Here is a 19914-nt window from a genome sequence, read left to right on the forward strand (position 1 = left end):
CATAACTCCTGAACCTGCACTCCATCCTCCTCCAACTGCAGTAGAGCCAATCAGATTCAGCATCACTGTGCTTCCTCAGAACATCAGCTACAGCTGGGTCAGATATTGCATTGCTTGCACCACAGACCTGTGGACTCTCCGCTGCTCTTCATCCCTCCACCTCTACGACTCCAGCTAGCTTCGCCTTCCTCCAGCTTTCACCTCCACTCTTGGTTGCTCCAGCTCCACCTCATCCCTCCAAAACTCCTCTTCCATCTCCAGGAGGTTGATGCTACAGCTCTGTCACAGCCACCTAGACCATCGACACCATCCCATCCCATCGGCTCTTTGTCTGCACCATGGGCTCATTCACTTTCATCGCACTGCCTCCACCATGGCTCCTCTCCTCAGCAATGCCACTGTGAGGTGCAGTCCTGGCTCTGGCATGGATCACCACCTGGATGTTCCTGCACAAGGACATCCCCTTGATTACTCCTAATCCACCTTGCATTTTTCTGTTGAGCCCTCTCCTGGATTCCTTCTTCTTCTTCTTCTTCTTCTTCTTTTTAATGTTTAACCGCGGTTGGCATCCAGCATAATTGGTGCATTACTGCCACCCTCTGCTCCGGAGTGTGGATCAGAAACAGGTTCACATATTAATTCACCCCATTCCCTCCTACTCCCCAATCATATAAATCCACACACTTCACCATTATTCAACCCTATTATAATACTTAAAAAAAAAAAAAAATTAATAGTAATAACTCCTGGATTCCTGTCTTCCACCAAAGCCTTTAACCATCTGCTGGCATTTTTGCACCATCTCCATTAGTTAGTTGTCATAGTTGTTAATTAATTTGTCATTTCGTTCAGCTGTTGCATCTCATTATTACCAGTACTTAAATTCTCTCTGTTTCGGTTCAGTTTGTCCTGCCTGATTAATGCTTTGTGGAAGTTTATCCTTTGTTGCTGTTACTTGAGAATTATTAACAGACTTTTGATCTTTCATCATCTTCATGTTTGCTACAAACCAAAAGTTCTTAAACCTACATTTATTTTATTTATTTTTTTTTATGTCAGGTAAGAGTATATCGGTAACAGTTTGTTTTAAGGACCAATACTCACTATTAACTAGTTGCTTATTAGCATGCATATTGTTGACTCTTTTAGTACTTAAAGCACATATTAATGCTTTATTTTGCTCAACCATTTTTTTATATTTAATATGTAACGTATTTAATGCTATTGCATTTGTGCCTCTAACACAAAAGAGATACAGGTGAAAAAAGTGAGTGAGGTGCTTGTTTCATGTAACAATAACAACTGTCATTTTTAAATGGCACATTTTTTAAAGTCTAGGGAGAAAGTTTATATTGGTGCCTGTAAAGTAGTTTAGATCACCTCCCTAGGCTGGTCAGAGGGTACAGTTCATAAATAGACAAGCACTTAAGGTTTACAGATGGGTCAGTGAGTCCATATCAGTAAATGTGTGAGCCAGTCTGGCCATGCGTGTGGGTTGCAAGTTTTGTCTGCATGGGGTCTTGAGCATATTTGTTAAATGCAAGTTTTGTTGTTGTTGTTGACCGCTTTCTATACAAGAATGTCAGTATCACACAGAGCATTTTAGATACAGATTTCAACAGTTTTTAAACATTTACTAAGGAAAGTCCATACAATAAAATTTATTTTTTTATAAAGTACATAATTTTTGTTTGTACAAATGTGTTAAATGCAAACTGTAAATTCACACCTGCTTGTTCATTTGCACACACTCTGTTACATATACAACTTCCCACCGTCACACATTTGACATGTTTTCATATTTCTCTTCCATTTAAACAAATTGTGAATTTTCAGTTTACATACAATTACTATAGATAGATAGACAGACAGACAGATCTAAAGGGTAGCCTACTGCAAGTCTTTAATTTTTTTGTGTATATTTGCCATTACTGCTTTAAACAAAGGGCTCAAATGGAGGACTGCTGAACCTATCTAATTTCAGCTTTCTAATTGTATTTTTCATTAGCGAACATGTGCTTTTATGAAATGTTCAAGAAAACATTATAGTAACCCTTACAAAAATAACCTACAGGAATCCTGCAGGAATATTATGCAGATTTCCTACAGGATTTCCTACAGGATTTTCAGCTCATTTTCCTGAAGGAATACCTGCAGGAATTTTATGAAAGAATACCTGCAGGAATTATATCCCTGCAGGGTTTTAAAATATAATATTCAAAGTTCCTGCAGGACTGTTGTGGATATATATGCAATTATACAGGTCTTCTTATGTCTTCTGTAGGATTAATGCAGGGGGAATAACTTCACAACAAATAATGTATTTTCACAAATTATTTATTGTATTTATTGAAACTGTAAGAGCAGAGCGAAGCAGAGACCAATTCACAGCCAAATGTTACTCTGATCCGTTAAATGAAGCCTCTACACTGTTTTCCTGAAAAACAAGAAAAAAACAGAATTTTTTTAAATTTGTGTGTGTGTCTGTGAGAGAGAGAGAGAGAGAGAGAGAGAGAGCATGAGCGTGTGTGTGTGTGTGTGTGTGTGTGTGTGTGTGTGTGTGTGTGTGTGTGTGTGTGAGAGAGAGAGAGAGAGCATGAGCGTGTTTGTGTGTTTGTGTGTGTGTGAGAGAGAGCATGAGCATGTTTGTGTGTGTGTGTGAGAGAGATAGAGAAAGAGAGATCATTAACGTGTGTGTGTGTGTGAGAGAGAGAGAGAGAGAGAGAGAGAAAGAGCATGTGCGTGTGTGTGTGTGTGTGAGAGAGAGAGAGAGAGAGAGAGAGAGAGAGAGAGAGAGAGGGGGGGAGAGCATGAGTATGAGTATGTGCTTGTGTGTATGACAAATTATTACCTTACTCGCAGTGTTGGGAAGGTTACTTTGGAAATGTAATAGGTTACAGATTACAAGTTACCTTGTTTAAAATTTAATAGTAGTGTAACTTTTTCAATTACTTTATTAAAGTAATGTAACTACTTTTGAGTACTTTTTGATTACTTTTATAAATTTGTAAAAAAATTAAAGAATTATAAATAAACGCATATACATCAACTTAAATACAGTTATCTAATAAGCATGTGACGTATTCTGTGTAATAAACTCCTGAAATATTGGTGCTTTTTTTAAACTGCTGTCTCTTTGTTTATGATGATAGTTTTCTCAAAATAAGTAAAATGCACATGAAGTGACACAGAGCAATGTTAACATTGAATTAATAAATATAGCCTACATCTTATCTGAAAGACTAAAAACTACTGCTACAACGTGTCCTCCTCCCCCGAAATAGTCAAGTAGGTATCGACCATAGACTGTATAAAAACAGGTATCGACTCATCTCGAAATAGTAGTAGCCTACCCAAGGCGTGGTAACGTCTACGTTGTGTCTACATGTGCTACAAACTACAGTGAAAATACGTACACTCGAGCTGTCAATAAGGAAGTGTCCCGCCTTTTCTTACGTTCGATTGGACATTGCAGCAATCGCTCTGCATATGATTGGTTGACGCCGTTGCCTGTCAGTTTTCAAGCATTTCTCTGCTTCCTTGCCACTGAACGATGTTTTGAAGGAGAAATGGGTTCAGGTTTCTTTGATGGGGACGAAAGGGGGAAGTAAATAATTTAAATGTCTCATATATCCGGCAGTTTACATTAAGAGACTATCAACCAGCGTCCGTGCCGTATCCGCGCTCCTCGTCTGGATAACCTCCTGGATTCGTAAGAATGAAGTTTGAATCTTGTCCGCTGCGCTCCTGTCTTTGTTAACGTATCGTTAGTTGTGCCGGGGACGTCTGTAATAAAGTGCCGAATAAAAGAAAGTACAATTTACATTTTAACGACCGGTTTACTAGTCTTTTCAGTCCTGATAATTGTCTGGCTACCAGGCGATGGAAAGCAGAGGGTCACGGGCTGGTTTGTGCGAACAAAGGATATGTTAACTTGACCGAAACAGATCAATGTGTGTGTTATCAATAGCGTGTTTTCCAAAAGCGGAAAATCTGGACTTGATATCTAGAAGTGGCCATTAATGTGGCTAGAGTTAGAAAACCATACGGAAGAAGATGGCAGCAACTAAAGGCAAAGCTGGACTACATAATGAAAGCCGTTCTGGTCGGGATAGTGGCAGGATAGACGCAGGCAGTCCCACGGTATCCGCAGCGGCCGCATCCCTGACCACCAACAGGACCTACACACTAGATGACCTGGACACTATTGCCACTGTTGGTAAGTTAGCAAATTAAAAGACATTTTAGTCAGCAAATATTTCCTATCTCGTTTTCATATTCTCGCTGTGATTTTTGCCAAGTAAGACTTGACCCTGGATCAACATCTTTTGTTGATCCTGGATCAACATTGTATTTTTGAACAGCAGACTTAACCCAATTCCTACCCCTAAACTTAACCTTACCCATAATGTATTCCTAAAGTCAGTGTGAAATGATAGCTGATATAGAAGGATGTAGAAGCATCTAACCCTGATTTTAAACCTAAAACTGACATTTCCTGAAAAGCCAGATCTCAGTTTTGATTGGTTGATTGAAATGTTCCAGGATCAACAAGGATGTTGATCCAGGAACATGTTGTACTTGGTGAAATCGTTCACCACTCACCTATACAAAAAGGCAAGATAGAGCTGTATAGAGCTTTTTACAAATTAAAATGGCTGTAACGGAAAGACATACAGTAAGTTAAGGGCTAATTTTCACAACACCATAGGCCAATTGCATAAACTTAGCCTCTGTGTTAAGACGGTGCCTTTCCTGATAGCACACATGACGTCACATCACGGAGACGTCTATTTGACATTCACATTTACATCTACAAGAAGTAGCTATTTTTTTGAGTGTTTGCTCATCTGCAATACGCCTATAGGACGTTTCCTTTCAGATTTCATGTAGACATTTAGAAAAGATCTTTAAATTGTTTATGATTTAGAATTTATGTACAACCCGAATTACGGAAAAGTTGGGACGTTTTTTAAATTTTAATAAAATGAAAACTAAAAGACTTTCAAATCACATGAGCCAATATTTTATTCACAATAGAACATAGATAACATAGCAAATGTTTAAACTGAGAAAGTTTACAATTTTTGGCACAAAATGAGCTCATTTCAATTTTGATTTCTGCTACAGGTTTTAAAATAGTTGGGACGGGGCATGTTTACCATGGTGTAGCATCTCCTTTTCTTTTCAAAACAGTTTGAAGACGTCTGGGCATTGAGGCTATGAGTTGCTGGAGTTTTGCTGTTGGAATTTGGTCCCATTCTTGCCTTATATAGATTTCCAGCTGCTGAAGAGTTCGTGGTCGTCTTTGACGTATTTTTCGTTTAATGATGCGCCAAATGTTCTCTATAGGTGAAAGATCTGGACTGCAGGCAGGCCAGGTTAGCACCCGGACTCTTCTACGACGAAGCCATGCTGTTGTTATAGCTGCAGTATGTGGTTTTGCATTGTCCTGCTGAAATAAACAAAAGGGAAGCATATGTTGCTCTAAAACCTTTATATACCTTTCAGCATTCACAGAGCCTTCCAAAACATGCAAGCTGCCCATACCGTATGCACTTATGCACTCCCATACCATCAGAGATGCTAGCTTTTGAACTGAACGCTGATAACATGCTGGAAGGTCTCCCTCCTCTTTAGCCCGGAGGACACGGCGTCCGTGATTTCCAACAAGAATGTAAAATTTGGACTCGTCTGACCATAAAACACTATTCCACTTTGAAATAGTCCATTTTAAATGAGCCTTGGCCCACAGGACACGACGGCGCTTCTGGACCATGTTCACATATGGCTTCCTTTTTGCATGATAGAGCTTTAGTTGGCATCTGCTGATGGCACGGCGGATTGTGTTTACCGACAGTGGTTTCTGAAAGTATTCCTGGGCCCATTTAGTAATGTCATTGACACAATCATGCCGATGAGTGATGCAGTGTCGTCTGAGAGCCCAAAGACCACGGGCATCCAATAAAGGTCTCCGGCCTTGTCCCTTATGCACAGAGATTTCTCCAGTTTCTCTGAATCTTTTGATGATGTTATGCACTGTAGATTTGCTACGTTATCTATGTTCTATTGTGAATAAAATATTGGCTCATGTGATTTGAAATTCCTTTAGTTTTCATTTTATTAAAATTTAAAAAACGTCCCAACTTTTCCGGAATTCGGGTTGTACAACTGACATCTTAGACGTGTCTATCAGATGCTTGTGCACAGCAGATACTTTCCAGAGATCTTGCAGACGTATGTGTGCTATCTTTAAGAACTAGCCTGACCAACTAGCAGTTAGCCAAGGGGTAATCACTTATTTTTTGTACTTTATTTTGTTTTATTTATTTTTTTTTAACTCAGATTAATCTGTTTGTATGCAACCCAAAAAAAGAAAAAAAAAAAAAAAAAAAAAAAAATTATATATATGTATATAATGTATGACCAGTATTAAAGAAAAAACAATATTAGATGACTTATAAATCTAGTCTAGTCTAAATTTTTTTATGCAACTGGCCCCAGGATGTATGACATTTTTTAATTTATTAATTTTTTTCACATGGATCAGCTGAGTGCTCAAAACCCAAGTATACAACAGTTAAACATATTGAACAGACTGTACGTCAATTGCTCTTAGCCTAGTTTTCATTTGAATTGACTAAGGCTTGAATACACCTCTTCAATGAACATGTTTTCATGATTCTGTATTAAAATTCAAATTATTGTCGATATCATAATGAAGGAAAGAGCCTAACTGAAGCATAAAGGAAATAAATTATTACAGTACTTTTATTAGTCAAGAACGCATTCACTTAATCAAAGGTGACAGAGAAGACATTTATAATTTTACAGATGATTTCTATTTCAAATTAATTATGTTCTTTTGAATCTTGTATTAATCAGATGATCTTGCAAAATTTCTCACAAATTGCCCCCAAAAATATAAAGCAGCACAAGTGTTTTCAACATCGATAATAAGAAAAATGTTGAGCAAAAATCAGCTTATTAGAACGAGTTCTGAATGAACATGTGACATGGAGGTTTAATGGCAGCTGAAAATTGCATTTATAAATGACTTTTTAAAATATATGTTTAATAATATATTTATTTTAGATTTGTATATAAAATAGTTTTGTTTGTAATAATATTTCACAATATTACTGTTTTTACTCTTCAAATTTAACTCCCAATGTTTTTTTCTAGCCTACATTTTATAGACCAGTGTGCACTGTGCAGAATTTTTAAAGGTAATGCAAACTGTAAAATTTGCTAAATTTCCTTGTAATTTACTACTGATTTGCAATGTATGTTAGTCTTTAAAACTTAAGTCAATGAGAAAATGCAATATCATGTACATTTCTTCTTCTTCTTTTTTGTTCTTCATGTTCCTTATGCCCCTGAAGACCTCACTATCTTAGTTCACTCACACATCTAACACATTTTAATTATTTTCATTACACACCTTCTCTTCTGCTCCCACGTTTGGCAGTGAAAAGTTATTTAAATACATACGTGCCATGCACACAGATGGAACAAGGTTCATCTGACAAGTGAATCTCATTTGACCAAATTGTTTCAATTAATTGAATGCTCAGTTAAAAAAAAAAAAAAAAAAACTCCTTTCTAAACACCAAGTGCTTCCCGGTTCTCATTGGACCATGTGATTTCAGGCAGAAGCTTAAAGGAATATTACTTAAAGGAACAAACATCATGACTAAGAGAACAGCCTACATCAGTCTAGTCTGCACTAACTTCACCAGTGATGTTAAGTCATAGATGAGATGACAGCCGTGTCACGTACATCTCAAACTGATCTAATTTTAGTCCTGCCATTCCTTTTAAGGCCTGTTATTAGTATTTCTGGTGATATATATACCTATTTTAGCTAGACTGTATGAAACCGAAAGGACAGCTCATTGTTTAAGGGCCTCAGGGTGAGGAGGAGAACAGCTGAAGTCTAGGCAAAAAAAAAACAGGTCAAGTCTGAATGTGCAACACAGGCATTTTGCATGTGTCAGCATGGTTTGTTTTTGTTTTTATGGTGTTTGCTGTTGTCACAGTGTATTTTGGTGACAGTTGATAAAGATTTTCTTTGTTCTTTTTTTTATTTTTATTTTTTACTGTAATTGACACTCGGTTTTCGGTCAAAAAACAAAACAAAGATTAGCTACAACGAACTTCAACGTGACCAGAGTTGATGCTAGAATAGAAATAGGTAAAGTTTGTTCAGCTGAAATTTTTTTGGCTGAGAGGCAGTTTGTTGCCAGATAAGTTATTATGACTGTTTTATTTACCCCCTGTGTACACAATAACCCGAACAGCATATTGAGAATGAAAATGAAAATTTTGGTTTGGGTAAAATTTCAATGCAGCAACATTATTTGCCTCTGAGTAGAAAAGTGAGCTAATTGTAACTTTAAATCTCACTATTTCTCATAAATTTAGTCTCTCAGTTGCAACATTGCATGTCACACTATCACTTTATTTCATGTTTTAAACTTTAGCTCATATTTACCTTTTTGTTTATTTGTTTCATTCTAAAGCAGAAACAGTCTTCCATACTATACACTGTAAACGGTACATTGAAACTCCATATCAGTCCCCCCAGGTTTCAATTTCGCGAGAAAAGGCTTGTCATGCTGGATTCCTGTTTGCAAGCAAGTGCAGGCTGGCAACAGTGAGGATTAGCCAGGTGCTGTCCAGTTCCTTTGAAGCTTTTTTTGCTGTTAGTTTTACATTGTAAAGAAATCAGAAGATGAGAGAACTTAAAAACTTGAGACAACTATATTCAAATCCTTTTTTTAAGTATATACAACTTATGAAATTAAATAAAAGAATCAGCTTAACATAAAATTTTCGGTTATGCTTTCATCAAACATAAACTCAACCAGTAATGGTTTTTTTTCTTTTTATCTGTGGTTCCACAGATAGTTTTTCAAACCCATCAGTTTTTAGAGTATGTTTTTGTTCCGAAGACAGAAAAGGTTATATAAAGTTATTTCTATACACCAAAACAACTTATATTATATACTCATTGGAATTTAAAAAGATTTCACCAAAGAACACTGATCACTGTAATGGTAACTTAACACAACTGAAAATAACAAAGATTACAACAAAATATAATCAAAAACACTACATGGAGCCTATTTTATTTCATTTATTTATTTATTTTGCCTTCTGGATAACAAATATGTGTGCCACTGCCAAACTTAATATTGAACGTTCTCACTTTAATATTCTAAGTTTAAGCATATAATAAATGACCTAAAATTTTACTTTATCTTATTATTATTGTTTATGTATTGTCCTTTTCTACATTTGATAGTTGAGCTTACCTTTAACCTGTTAACCTGACCCCCCATTATGGGACTCACAGCTGAAAGTGCTCTACCTAACTTAAAATTGTTACAGTTTCCTACTTCAGTGTGTTACAAACATAATTTTGGTGTCTTTCGAGCTTTACTTTTTATCAGATTTGATAATGCTCAAAAATATTAAAAGTTATAGACACTAAAGTGCCTTGATTTTTTTTTACCACACTTATATATTTTTTTTATTTGATATAAAAATACATGAAATCAGTCCTGAAGCTAGAAAAGTAATGGGTTGAAAGTCACGTCTCATGAGTTTCTGTTTCAAATCTGAATAAGATATCATGAAAAATGAGGCTCCTGCAAATATTTTTATGAGACTGTCAAGTCCCCCCCAGCCCCCCAAATATATAAAAAAAATATTTACCAACTGTATTGAAGGCTTCTACAAACTATTTAGTTTGTACCGCTGCATAGTTTTTTTTTTCAATTATAAAACACTAGACAGAAACTTCGACATCATATAAGTGATTTATTTGAGCACTAGAAAAATACAATAAGAATAATTTGAGTAAGAAAAATAAGAATAATAAGAAAAATAAAAAAAAGGTTTAACTTTGTATTCCAATTACAGAAAATCCTGAGATTGCTTGAAATGCAGCATTTACAATGAATTACGATGCAAATAAGTGCTGATGTGCTGATGGCCACTTATACAGATGGTAATAACACAAATGCGCAATAAAGTAAATAATCCACACTATTCATATAGACGCTTTCACATTGATAGCCGTGATCATACGGTAATAGCAAGCTGATTTGGACTGATTTGCACTCTAACAGATGGTAATCATGCAGATATATCCACAAGGCGATCGCTATAAGTTCCACCTCCATCAGCTGACAAGTGCGTCAGAGCGTCACAAGGGAGCGCCAAAATTCAAATAAACTATCTTTTGCCTATCTTTCATTCATTCTTTTTTTCCGGTAGATCGTCTCATTCTGTTTGTGACGCTGTACTCTGCAAAACCATGCCGTTTTTTTTACTACCAAGACGCAGTTTCTGATTGTGAGTTATTCCATAACGGACACAAACAGTTCAGTCACTAAAGAACTGAAACATAAACAAAGGAATTATGATCCATATTACAACGTTATTGCTTCGTTAGACCAAACATGCTCAATGAGATGTCATTCAGTGGACCCTTCCCTTCCTAAGTAAACTGGGATTTACTCATGTTTGCTCATGTTTTTATGTGTACTGCTTACACAAATGTAGTAAATACAGTCTTTATAAGCTTTCCATTGAAAAATAGTGATCTGTCGTCGATGCTTGAGGCTTAGATCTTTATAATGATATATAGTTTGTCAAGATTAATATTGTCCCGTTTGAATTAATCTATTCATAAACACTGACACGTGTGAGTTAAGCGGCGTTCAGGACGCCCGTGTCGGGGTGCTGGCTAACAGGATAAATTACAGTATGTCTGAAAAAATGGAAGTTGGACTTTGTGTGACTTGTTTAATATATCTGATGTCTCTTCGTCATCATACATACTCAGGCTACACCAATTGAACACAGAGTACAAATCCTTGTTCCTCACATATTTATCAGAGCAGCCAGCTTTTTGGCCCAGATATGTAAGTGCTATTTACAAGAAACAATTATCTTTACTGTACAAGAAAATTGCTTTGTGGTTTAGGGGAAATGTTTCTCATAGCATTTTGAGAGGCGATCTTCTGTATAAAAATGGTTAGCAGGCATCCAAAGTGTATACTATAGCATTAGGCCCAGCATAAATAATCAAATTTGCAGAGCTTTTTATGGGATGGTGGAGATTTATGGTCTATGATGGATAATTTAACCCTCTGAGGTTAGGGCTGTGTATTGCCAAGAACTGGCGATACGATAAGTATCACGATACAGGGGTTGCAAGGCAATATATTGGGATATTTCTTATTTTAGGAATAGTATACAGTATATTGTAAGGAAAGCTGTCATTAAGAACACAACCATATGCAAACCCTAGCATAAATAATTAAATAAAAATTGTTTAACCAGAACACAGTGGGATCTGCATTTGTAATAATCAGGCCATCCTTAAAAATATAATTGTTTGCCGTAACCCGACCGACCCTGTCAATTTAGGCGTTAAGACCGACCAATTTTTTTTTACTCTTCAAACAACTTATACAAAAGCAATAAAATAATATGAATTATATTTAAGTATTGTAAATATATAAAATTATTGTTAATATATCCTAGGCCTACATACAAACAAAGGCTATCTTCCTTAACTAAAAAAAAAAACCTGTGACGTCTCTATGTTTACACTATTGGTTAATGGATGTCACACTATGGCCTGTGCGTTCGCTTCATCTCATATTTTCATTCATTGTCAGAGTCAACCGTTCGCGCTATGGCTGCGGCTGCAGTAAACAAAATGTTTGCAATCACTGTTCAAAGTCATACGGGTTCGGGCACCATAATACATCTAAAAAAATTCATTAAAACAGCTCTACACCACTTTAACTTGGCACGAAGTTCTGGAAAAACTGTGCCCAGATCTTTTCCCATCCCTTCTCCCGTCTAGTCTAAAACCGTGTCCGTGTCGACTGTCACTTTATGTTCGAAAATCTATTGCACAAATCGCTTGGAACAACCAACTCAAGTTTCGAAAACGAAAATAGGAAATTTTCGCTTCTCTCGGAGCGCGCCCAGGTTTTCTTTTTTTTTTTTTTTTTTTTTTTTTTTTTTTTTTTTTGGGAGCGCGTCCAGTTTATTTATTTTTTTTGGAACAACAACTGCAGCTTCAGAAACACACGCATAACAGCAAATAATACTTCTGCACAATGTTTCTCTTTTTACAAGAGAAATGTGAATTCTGCCGTATTCAGACAGTCACATGTGGGTTGAAGACCCAGTCAGTGACGTCACGATATGCTAGTTTGTTTAAATTCATACCTACGTCATCAGCATCACCAACATTTTCCTTTTTTGTTTTCACATTGAAACTTGAAAAAAAAAAATATAGACCAACCTACCGACCCTTTTTTTTTTTTTTATTACTGTTACTGCAAACCAAAATATAAGGATGGCCTCAGTCCCTGTAACATTCAGTGTTATTGAACCATTTTTTGTGCAGTATGAGTAAAGGGTATAAATTAAAGTGCTTGCAGTATCCTTTAATAAAATAAAACAATATAAAAAACAATAAAAGCATCATCTAAAAAACCAAGCCTTGCGCATTATAAAGAAAATATTACAGTTGGTTTAATATCTTTATCTCAAATGGTGTAAGTTTAATTAAAGTGGGTACAGTATATAAAACATATGGATTCAATAATGTATATAAAAACAATAAAGGCATAATCTGAAAAACTATGCCTTGTGCATTATACTAAATAATATTCTATATATTTTACAATTGTTTTGATACCTTTAGATCAAATGGTGTTGTCGTTTAATGGGTTTATATTATTGCATACATTAAAAGTTGTAAAATTATTATAAAACACATAAAACGGTAATTAAAAAAACGGAACTTTGTGCAATAACAGAGATGTTTTCTGAACATTTTAGTATTGGTTTTATATTATAATGTCACGTAGTTAAATTGTTTAATTAATTTAAATGGTTCATTGGTAATTCCCCCCCTAGAAATTAAGCCTTGTGCAACATAAAAGGGCATATATAATGACTATCTAAGTTAGTTTGGGCTCAGAACATAACAGCCATTTTAAATGGCAAAAAAAAAAACATGTCTAATGAATGTCGAACTAACTTTACCGTCGTCGAAAACCGCAACGCAAGAACTGCAACAACTGCAAAAAACGCCCCTAAAATGAGAGAAACTGCAGCCTCGGTTCCGCTGCTTGCAGCGACCATAGACCGTATAAAAACAGGGAGCGACCCATGTGAAGAGGCTCGCACGGGGCTCAGCCATAGGAGGGAAGGGGTCGCCCCACGTGAGCATCTTCACACGGGTCGCGGCAAGTGGCGGAACAGAGGCAGCGACAGCTCAACAGTCCTGTGGTGGACGTTACCACAAAAGTCTAAATGACAGCACACTTCAGCTTTGTACAGTCATGGCCAAAAGTTTTGAGAATTACATAAATATTAGTTTTCAAAAAGTTTGCTGCTAAACTGCTTTTAGATCTTTGTTTCAGTTGTTTCTGTGATGTACTGAAATCTAATTACAAGCACTTCATACGTTTCAAAGGCTTTTATCGACAATTACATGACATTTATGCAAAGAGTCAGTATTTGCAGTGTTGGCCCTTCTTTTTCAGGACCTCTGCAATTCGACTGGGCATGCTCTCAATCAACTTCTGGGCCAAATCCTGACTGATAACAACCCATTCTTTCATAATCACTTTTTGGAGTTTGTCAGAATTAGTGGGTTTTTGTTTGTCCACCCGCCTCTTGAAGATTGACCACAAGTTCTCAATGGGATTAAGATCTGGGGAGTTTCCAGGCCATGGACCCAAAATTTCAACATTCTGGTCCCCGAGCCACTTAGTTATCACTTTTGCCTTATGGCACGGTGCTCCATCGTGCTGGAAAATGCATTGTTCTTCACCAAACTGTTGTTGGATTGTTGGAAGAAGTTGCTGTTGGAAGGTGTTTTGGTACCATTCTTTATTCATAGCTGTGTTTTTGGGCAGAATTGTGAGTGAGCCCACTCCCTTGGATGAGAAGCAACCCCACACATGAATGGTGTCAGGATGCTTTACTGTTGGCATGACACAGGACTGATGGTAGCGCTCACCTTTTCTTCTCTGGACAAGCCTTTTTCCAGATGCTCCAAACAATCGAAAAGGGGCTTCATCTGAGAATATGACTTTGCCCCAGTCCTCAGCAGTCCATTCACTATACTTTCTGCAGAAGATCAATCTGTCCCTGATGTTTTTTTTTTTTTGGAGAGAAGTGGCTTCTTTGCTGCCCTTCTTGAAACCAGGCCATCTTCCAAAAGTCTTGGCCTCACTGTGCATGCAGATGCGCTCACACCTGCTTGCTGCCATTCCTGAGCATGCTCTGCACTGGTGGCACTCCGATCCCGCAGCTGAATCCTCTTTAGGAGATGATCCTGGCGCTTGCTGGACTTTCTTGGACGCCCTGAAGCCTTCTTTACAAGAATTGAACATCTTTCCTTGAAGTTATTGATGATCCTATAAATTGTTGATTTAGGTGCAATCTTAGTAGCCACAATATCCTTGCCTGTAAAGCCATTTTTATGCAACGCAATGATGGCTGCACGCGTTTCTTTGCAGGTCACCATGGTTAACAATGGAAGAACAATGATTTCAAGCATCACCCTCCTTTTAACATGTCAAGTCTGCCATTCTAACCCAATCAGCCTGACATAATGATCTCCAGCCTTGTGCTCGTCAACATTCTCACCTGAGTTAACAAGACGATTACTTAAATGATCTCAGCAGGTCCTTTAATGACAGCAATGACATGCAGTGGAAAGGTTTTTTTGGGATTAAGTTAATTTTCATGGCGAAGAAGCACTATGCAATTCATCTGATCACTCTTCATAACATTCTGGAGTATATGCAAATTGCTATTATAAAAACTTAAGCAGCAACTTTTCCAATTTCCAATATTTATGTAATTCTCAAAACTTTTGGCCACGACTACACCGAAACATGAACTGGGACAAATCTTTCACCCTCCATTACTAGTAGCGAACTATATTAATGCAAACATTAGTGACGTGCTCTAATGCTAGTATTTCCTGTCTCTCAGGATTTGTTCAGAGATGAAGACTGCCATCTAGCGGTCGGGATGTAAACTCTAAACGAAACAACATGATTCTTGTATGATTTATATATATATATATATATATATATATATATATATATATATCGATATTACGTTTTTGAGAATCGATACAGTATCGCCAATCAAAATATCGTGATACTCGTGTATCGACATTTTCTTAAACCCCTATCTAAGGTCTAAGGGTATTTTGGGAGCCTCAAGAAGTTTTGTCATGCCCTGACATTTGTGGTTTTTTCAGTTGCTTACAAACATCTAAATGGCTAAAGTCTAATATCACTGTAATCAGCACAAACTGGGCTATAATAATTTGTGAGCAGCATGTATGTACTTGATTGTGTTTTTGAGAAAACAACGTTTATGCATGGTTAGTGAAAAACTAACAAAAAATGTTAAATCACTTGAATAAGGCCATAAATCACATACGTAACATTAGTTCCCAGGACTGTTGAGAACTGGAACTTGTAGCCTAGAATTTTTCTTTCTAAATTATGTGAAAATCATCTTGTTTACTCACTCACAGGAAAACAATATATCGATTTAAGTTTTCTAAGACACTTTTTGTTTGTAAAAGTCATATGCGAGTAGGCGTCAACTATCATGAATACCATTGTGATTTACACCTGAGAAGACAAAGACCCCCATAATGAGCTGCAAAATGAGCCTTTCAGTCTGGTTTGTGACTGAAAGGGAAGAGTTACTAGAAAGAATGTGAGGACAAAATAAATGTGTATATATATTCTACAAAATATTTTAGTCATTAAACATACATAAACATTTTTTTTCTCAATTATAAGCAATAGACAGAAACTTAGACATCATATTAGTGATTTATTTGAGCACTAGAAAGATACAATTAGAATAATTTGAGTAAGAAAAATAAATAAGAAAAATAAAAAAGATTTAAAGGTAACGTTTTTTTTTTTTTTTTTTTTTAAGCTTTGATTGTGTTTACAGTGTGCAATATAACATGTTCATGTTTCGCGTGTAAAAAAAACAGTATTTTTCACACAATTCCGCTGTTTTCAGTGTCATAAAAAAACGGCCTGATGACTTTCTTGTTCTATAAAGTCCCTCCTTCAGAAATATGTAACGAGTTCTGATTGTGCCAGCGGTTCCTGTGTTGTGATTTAACAGCAGCTTAGCGCTGCCCTCCTGGAAACGCGATTGGACTAGTTTTGGAGTAGTTTTGAGAAGCAAGTGGGCAGGATTTGTTTTCAAAACCTGGCAATCCTGATCTGAACGCACGTGCTGGAGATATACTTCTAATTACAGAACGCCTTTACTGGCAAAATGCGTATGAAAATCGCGTTCGATTTTTTTGCACAGCCCTACCATCTGATTAACAAATCTAAACGGCATTGCCCTTTGTGTAATAAGTTACAGAAACTGTTAAACGCACCAACTTAAATAAGAAAATACACTTACCGGTTGTGGTCCATAACGCCTTCTCCAGACAAAGAGGAAAGTGCTCCATCTTTCAAGAATAATCTTTCTATCTTTCACTTTTATTTGGTGGATCGTCTCATTCTGTTTGTGACACTGTACACTACAAAACCATGCCGTTTTTTTACTACCAACACACAGTTTCTGAGCGTGAGTTATTCCATAATGGACACAAACAATATGTAAACAAAATAATTTTCATCCATATTACAACGTTACTGCTTCGTTGGACTAAACTTGCTCTATGAAATGTCGTTTAGTGGACTCTTACCTTTCTAACTAAACTGGGATTTACAGCTGTGGATGTTTATGATTCGTTATTACAACGAATCTGGTATGTACTGCGTTTTTATTCTTTGTGTTTTGATGTGTACTGCTTAGACAAATTTAGCGAATACACTAAATGACCTCCTCATTAAAACAATAATTTGCCGCCACCTACTGGTGGTTTAGTCAATTAAAAGTATCACTGCATTTACACAACATTTATTTGTACGTTAAAAAAATATATAAAACATAAATTTTATACAATTATTTATGCAATTATTATTTTTAGAGTGGCATTTTATTGCGGTCAGCCTAAGGCAAACCTGAGCAATAATCATGCTGTCTAATCAGCATCTTGATATGCCACACCTGAGGTGGATGGATTATCTCTGCAAAGAAGAAGTGCTCACTAACACAGATTTAGACAGATTTGTAAACAATATTTGAGAGAAATAGGCCTTTTGTGTACATAGAAACAGTCTTAGATCTTTGAGTTAAGCTTATGAAGAACGGAGGCAAAAACAAAAGTTTTGCCTTTATAATTTTGTTCAGTGTATGATCAGACACTTTTATAGAGCTATATGATCAGAGGTTTTTGACCAGCAAATGATGGCAAAATGTTTTTTGTCCGTCATTACAACGGCCGCATGTGAGGCAGTGAATGCATTGCATTACATTTTCTTACATGTTATAAAGTTTATTGTAGCTATATGGGCGCTCCGTTTTTTGTTGTTGTTGTTGAATACTTTTGGCCAAGATGTCATGATATGGCCTAAAAGATGAAGGCCTATGAACATGATATATAAAACATAGCTTTTCTCCACTCTTCAAACACGCACCAAAAAAAATAAATAAATAAATCAGCCTTCATAAACAGTGTTTCTTGAGTACAGAAAACACTGTACCTATTCAAACATTAGCCTAGTTCTTTATTTCATGAATGGGCAGACATCTGTCTCCAGACTGGAGTTATGAGGTTTCGCTGACAGTTTGAGGGTCCAATGGTGTTATGAGGTTTACTCACAAGCTCTTTTGAATGCTTTTCATTGGTTAAATATTTGTAAAACCCACAAACGGACATAAAGATGACCAATGGCATTGATTTAAGATAATAATTAGGTAATTCAGCGGAGAGAGGGATGCATAGACTATTTTTGGTCGTTCATATCGAGCTAATTGTAATCGATTGAGGTTTACATGAAGGCTTTTCAATCTAATCGAGTCATCAGTTGAGGTATTGTATGTGGTGCCAGCTGAATAAGATTTCCCTCTAACAGGCAGGAAACATGATCTAATAATGTGTCATCAAGTGTGTTGCTTCACATGTTACCAGTCCCGTTCCCTCCCTTCTGACAGCTAAGACATTTGTTTATTTCATGCTTGTGTAAGCCATGTCATCTCGGTGGTCTCTGAACAAAGATTCTTTGTGTGAGGTACATGTGTTAAATGCCAGCATTCCATGTCAGTTATTCCATCGGTATCGTAGCTCGTAACTAGTCACAGTGCAACTACAAGGAAATATATGTCGCCTGAAACCACCTACCCTGTTAAAAAAAAGCGGAGCTCTTCTGCTATTTAGCACAACATTAATCAATTTGCTTCTTTTTTTTTCTTCTTTCTTTAAATCTAACACTGTCTTATGACATTTACACTTGTTTTTTTACTGTACTCTGAAGACCCATGAGTCTCAGTACTAGATTAATTACAATTTATGTTAAATAGATTCTTACCTAATTTAAAATGTTATTAGACAATGGTTTTTTTTCAGCAACTTCATTAATAAATTTTTTTGTAATTTAGTATTTTAAAAATAATAAGTAGGTAACATCAATTTAAATATCAGGGGTGTTTGTTCTGTCACAGGTCACAAGAAGTCTTTCTCAAGCCAGCGCTGTGTTAAACAAATAGAACACAAGCCTCTTTTCAGTATCCCATGGCTCCTTCATCCACTTCATGCCCCGTAAACCCAACAACTGCCACTCCACAACTGTGCTTTTCTGCCTCTTGACCTGAGTGCTGATAGTACCGGCAGAGTTCACTAGCCCTTAGTGTATACATTCATGGGCATGTCTGTCAGGTTTTTTTTTTCACAATACTATAAGGTCATGTTTGGTTTAATCAAGGACTAGTTTAGTGCATTTAGTGTGAAGTCTAAGAGCATAATAGGATGTATTGGTCCAAATAGCCTGTTGAGTTGTCTCATGTTGGTATTGACCTGTCAGGTTTGTAACAGTGCTCCGTTGAGACCGAGTAGCCGGTAATTTGGTGGGTGGTTCAAGGTGCCCTGCTCTTTCTGCTTGAGAGTTCTTTCTCTCGCCATTGATCATACTTGTGTAGCTTGTGTATATATTGAATATTAGCGATTCTGAATAATTTTGATGACGATTATCGTGGTAGTACCCTTGCTGTCTATGGAAGAGTCAGAGAGCTGTCAGATTCCATCAAAAATACCTTAATTCGTTTTCCCGAAGATTAACGAAGATCTTACAGGTTTGGATCAACAAGAGAGTGAGTAATTAATGACAGAATTGTCATTTTTGGGTGAACTAACCCTTTAAGTGTCCATATATTTTTAGTGTCCATTGTTTTCCCATTGATTTCTGGATTGTAATCATTCTCCTTATGTCAATATTTCCTATTGTTTCAGGTACAGGAACCTTTGGAAGGGTTTTTCTGGTGAAGGATAAAAAGACACGAGGTTTCTTTGCTCTGAAAGCAATGAAAATCCCAGATGTGATTCGCCTGAAGCAGGAGCAACACGTACATAATGAGAAAGAGGTTCTGACGGAGGTGAACCATCCTTTCCTTGTCAGAATGTAAGTGAACACTACAGATCATTAACATATAGGCTACAACAGAAATGAGAATCTCATAAAAAAATACAATAAGTTAAATTTTTTTTAATTAAATATTTTTAACTATCCACCTTATTTGTAAATTGTTAAGTAAATGGTTTTCTGTGGATGGGTGAGATATCCACATTGAAAGATGTCAGCGAATGAAACAATGCAATAATCTATACTATACAAGTGGCTAGCGGACCTAAAAAAAATACAAAAAATAAAGATATTTGTTATGTTTGTTTTTTTTGTTTTTTTTATTTTTATTATTATTATT

At 36.4% G+C, this 19914-nt stretch overlaps 1 protein-coding gene across 2 annotated transcripts in view; it reads left to right on the top strand.

Annotated features, from left to right (window-relative positions):
* Positions 1-3377: 3377 nt before the first annotated feature.
* The window catches only part of LOC132142518 (cAMP-dependent protein kinase catalytic subunit PRKX-like), a 46947-nt gene continuing 30410 nt past the window's right edge, over positions 3378-19914 (top strand). For both annotated transcript variants that reach the window (XM_059552450.1, XM_059552451.1), the window contains exons 1-2: positions 3378-4219; positions 19445-19613. In XM_059552450.1, coding sequence (XP_059408433.1) covers positions 4057-4219; positions 19445-19613 — 332 coding nt within the window. In that variant the 5' untranslated portion in view covers positions 3378-4056. The remainder of the gene's footprint in view (positions 4220-19444; positions 19614-19914) is intronic.

The sequence above is a fragment of the Carassius carassius genome, chromosome 6, assembly GCF_963082965.1.
Source record: "Carassius carassius chromosome 6, fCarCar2.1, whole genome shotgun sequence".
Taxonomy (NCBI): Eukaryota; Metazoa; Chordata; class Actinopteri; order Cypriniformes; family Cyprinidae; genus Carassius; species Carassius carassius.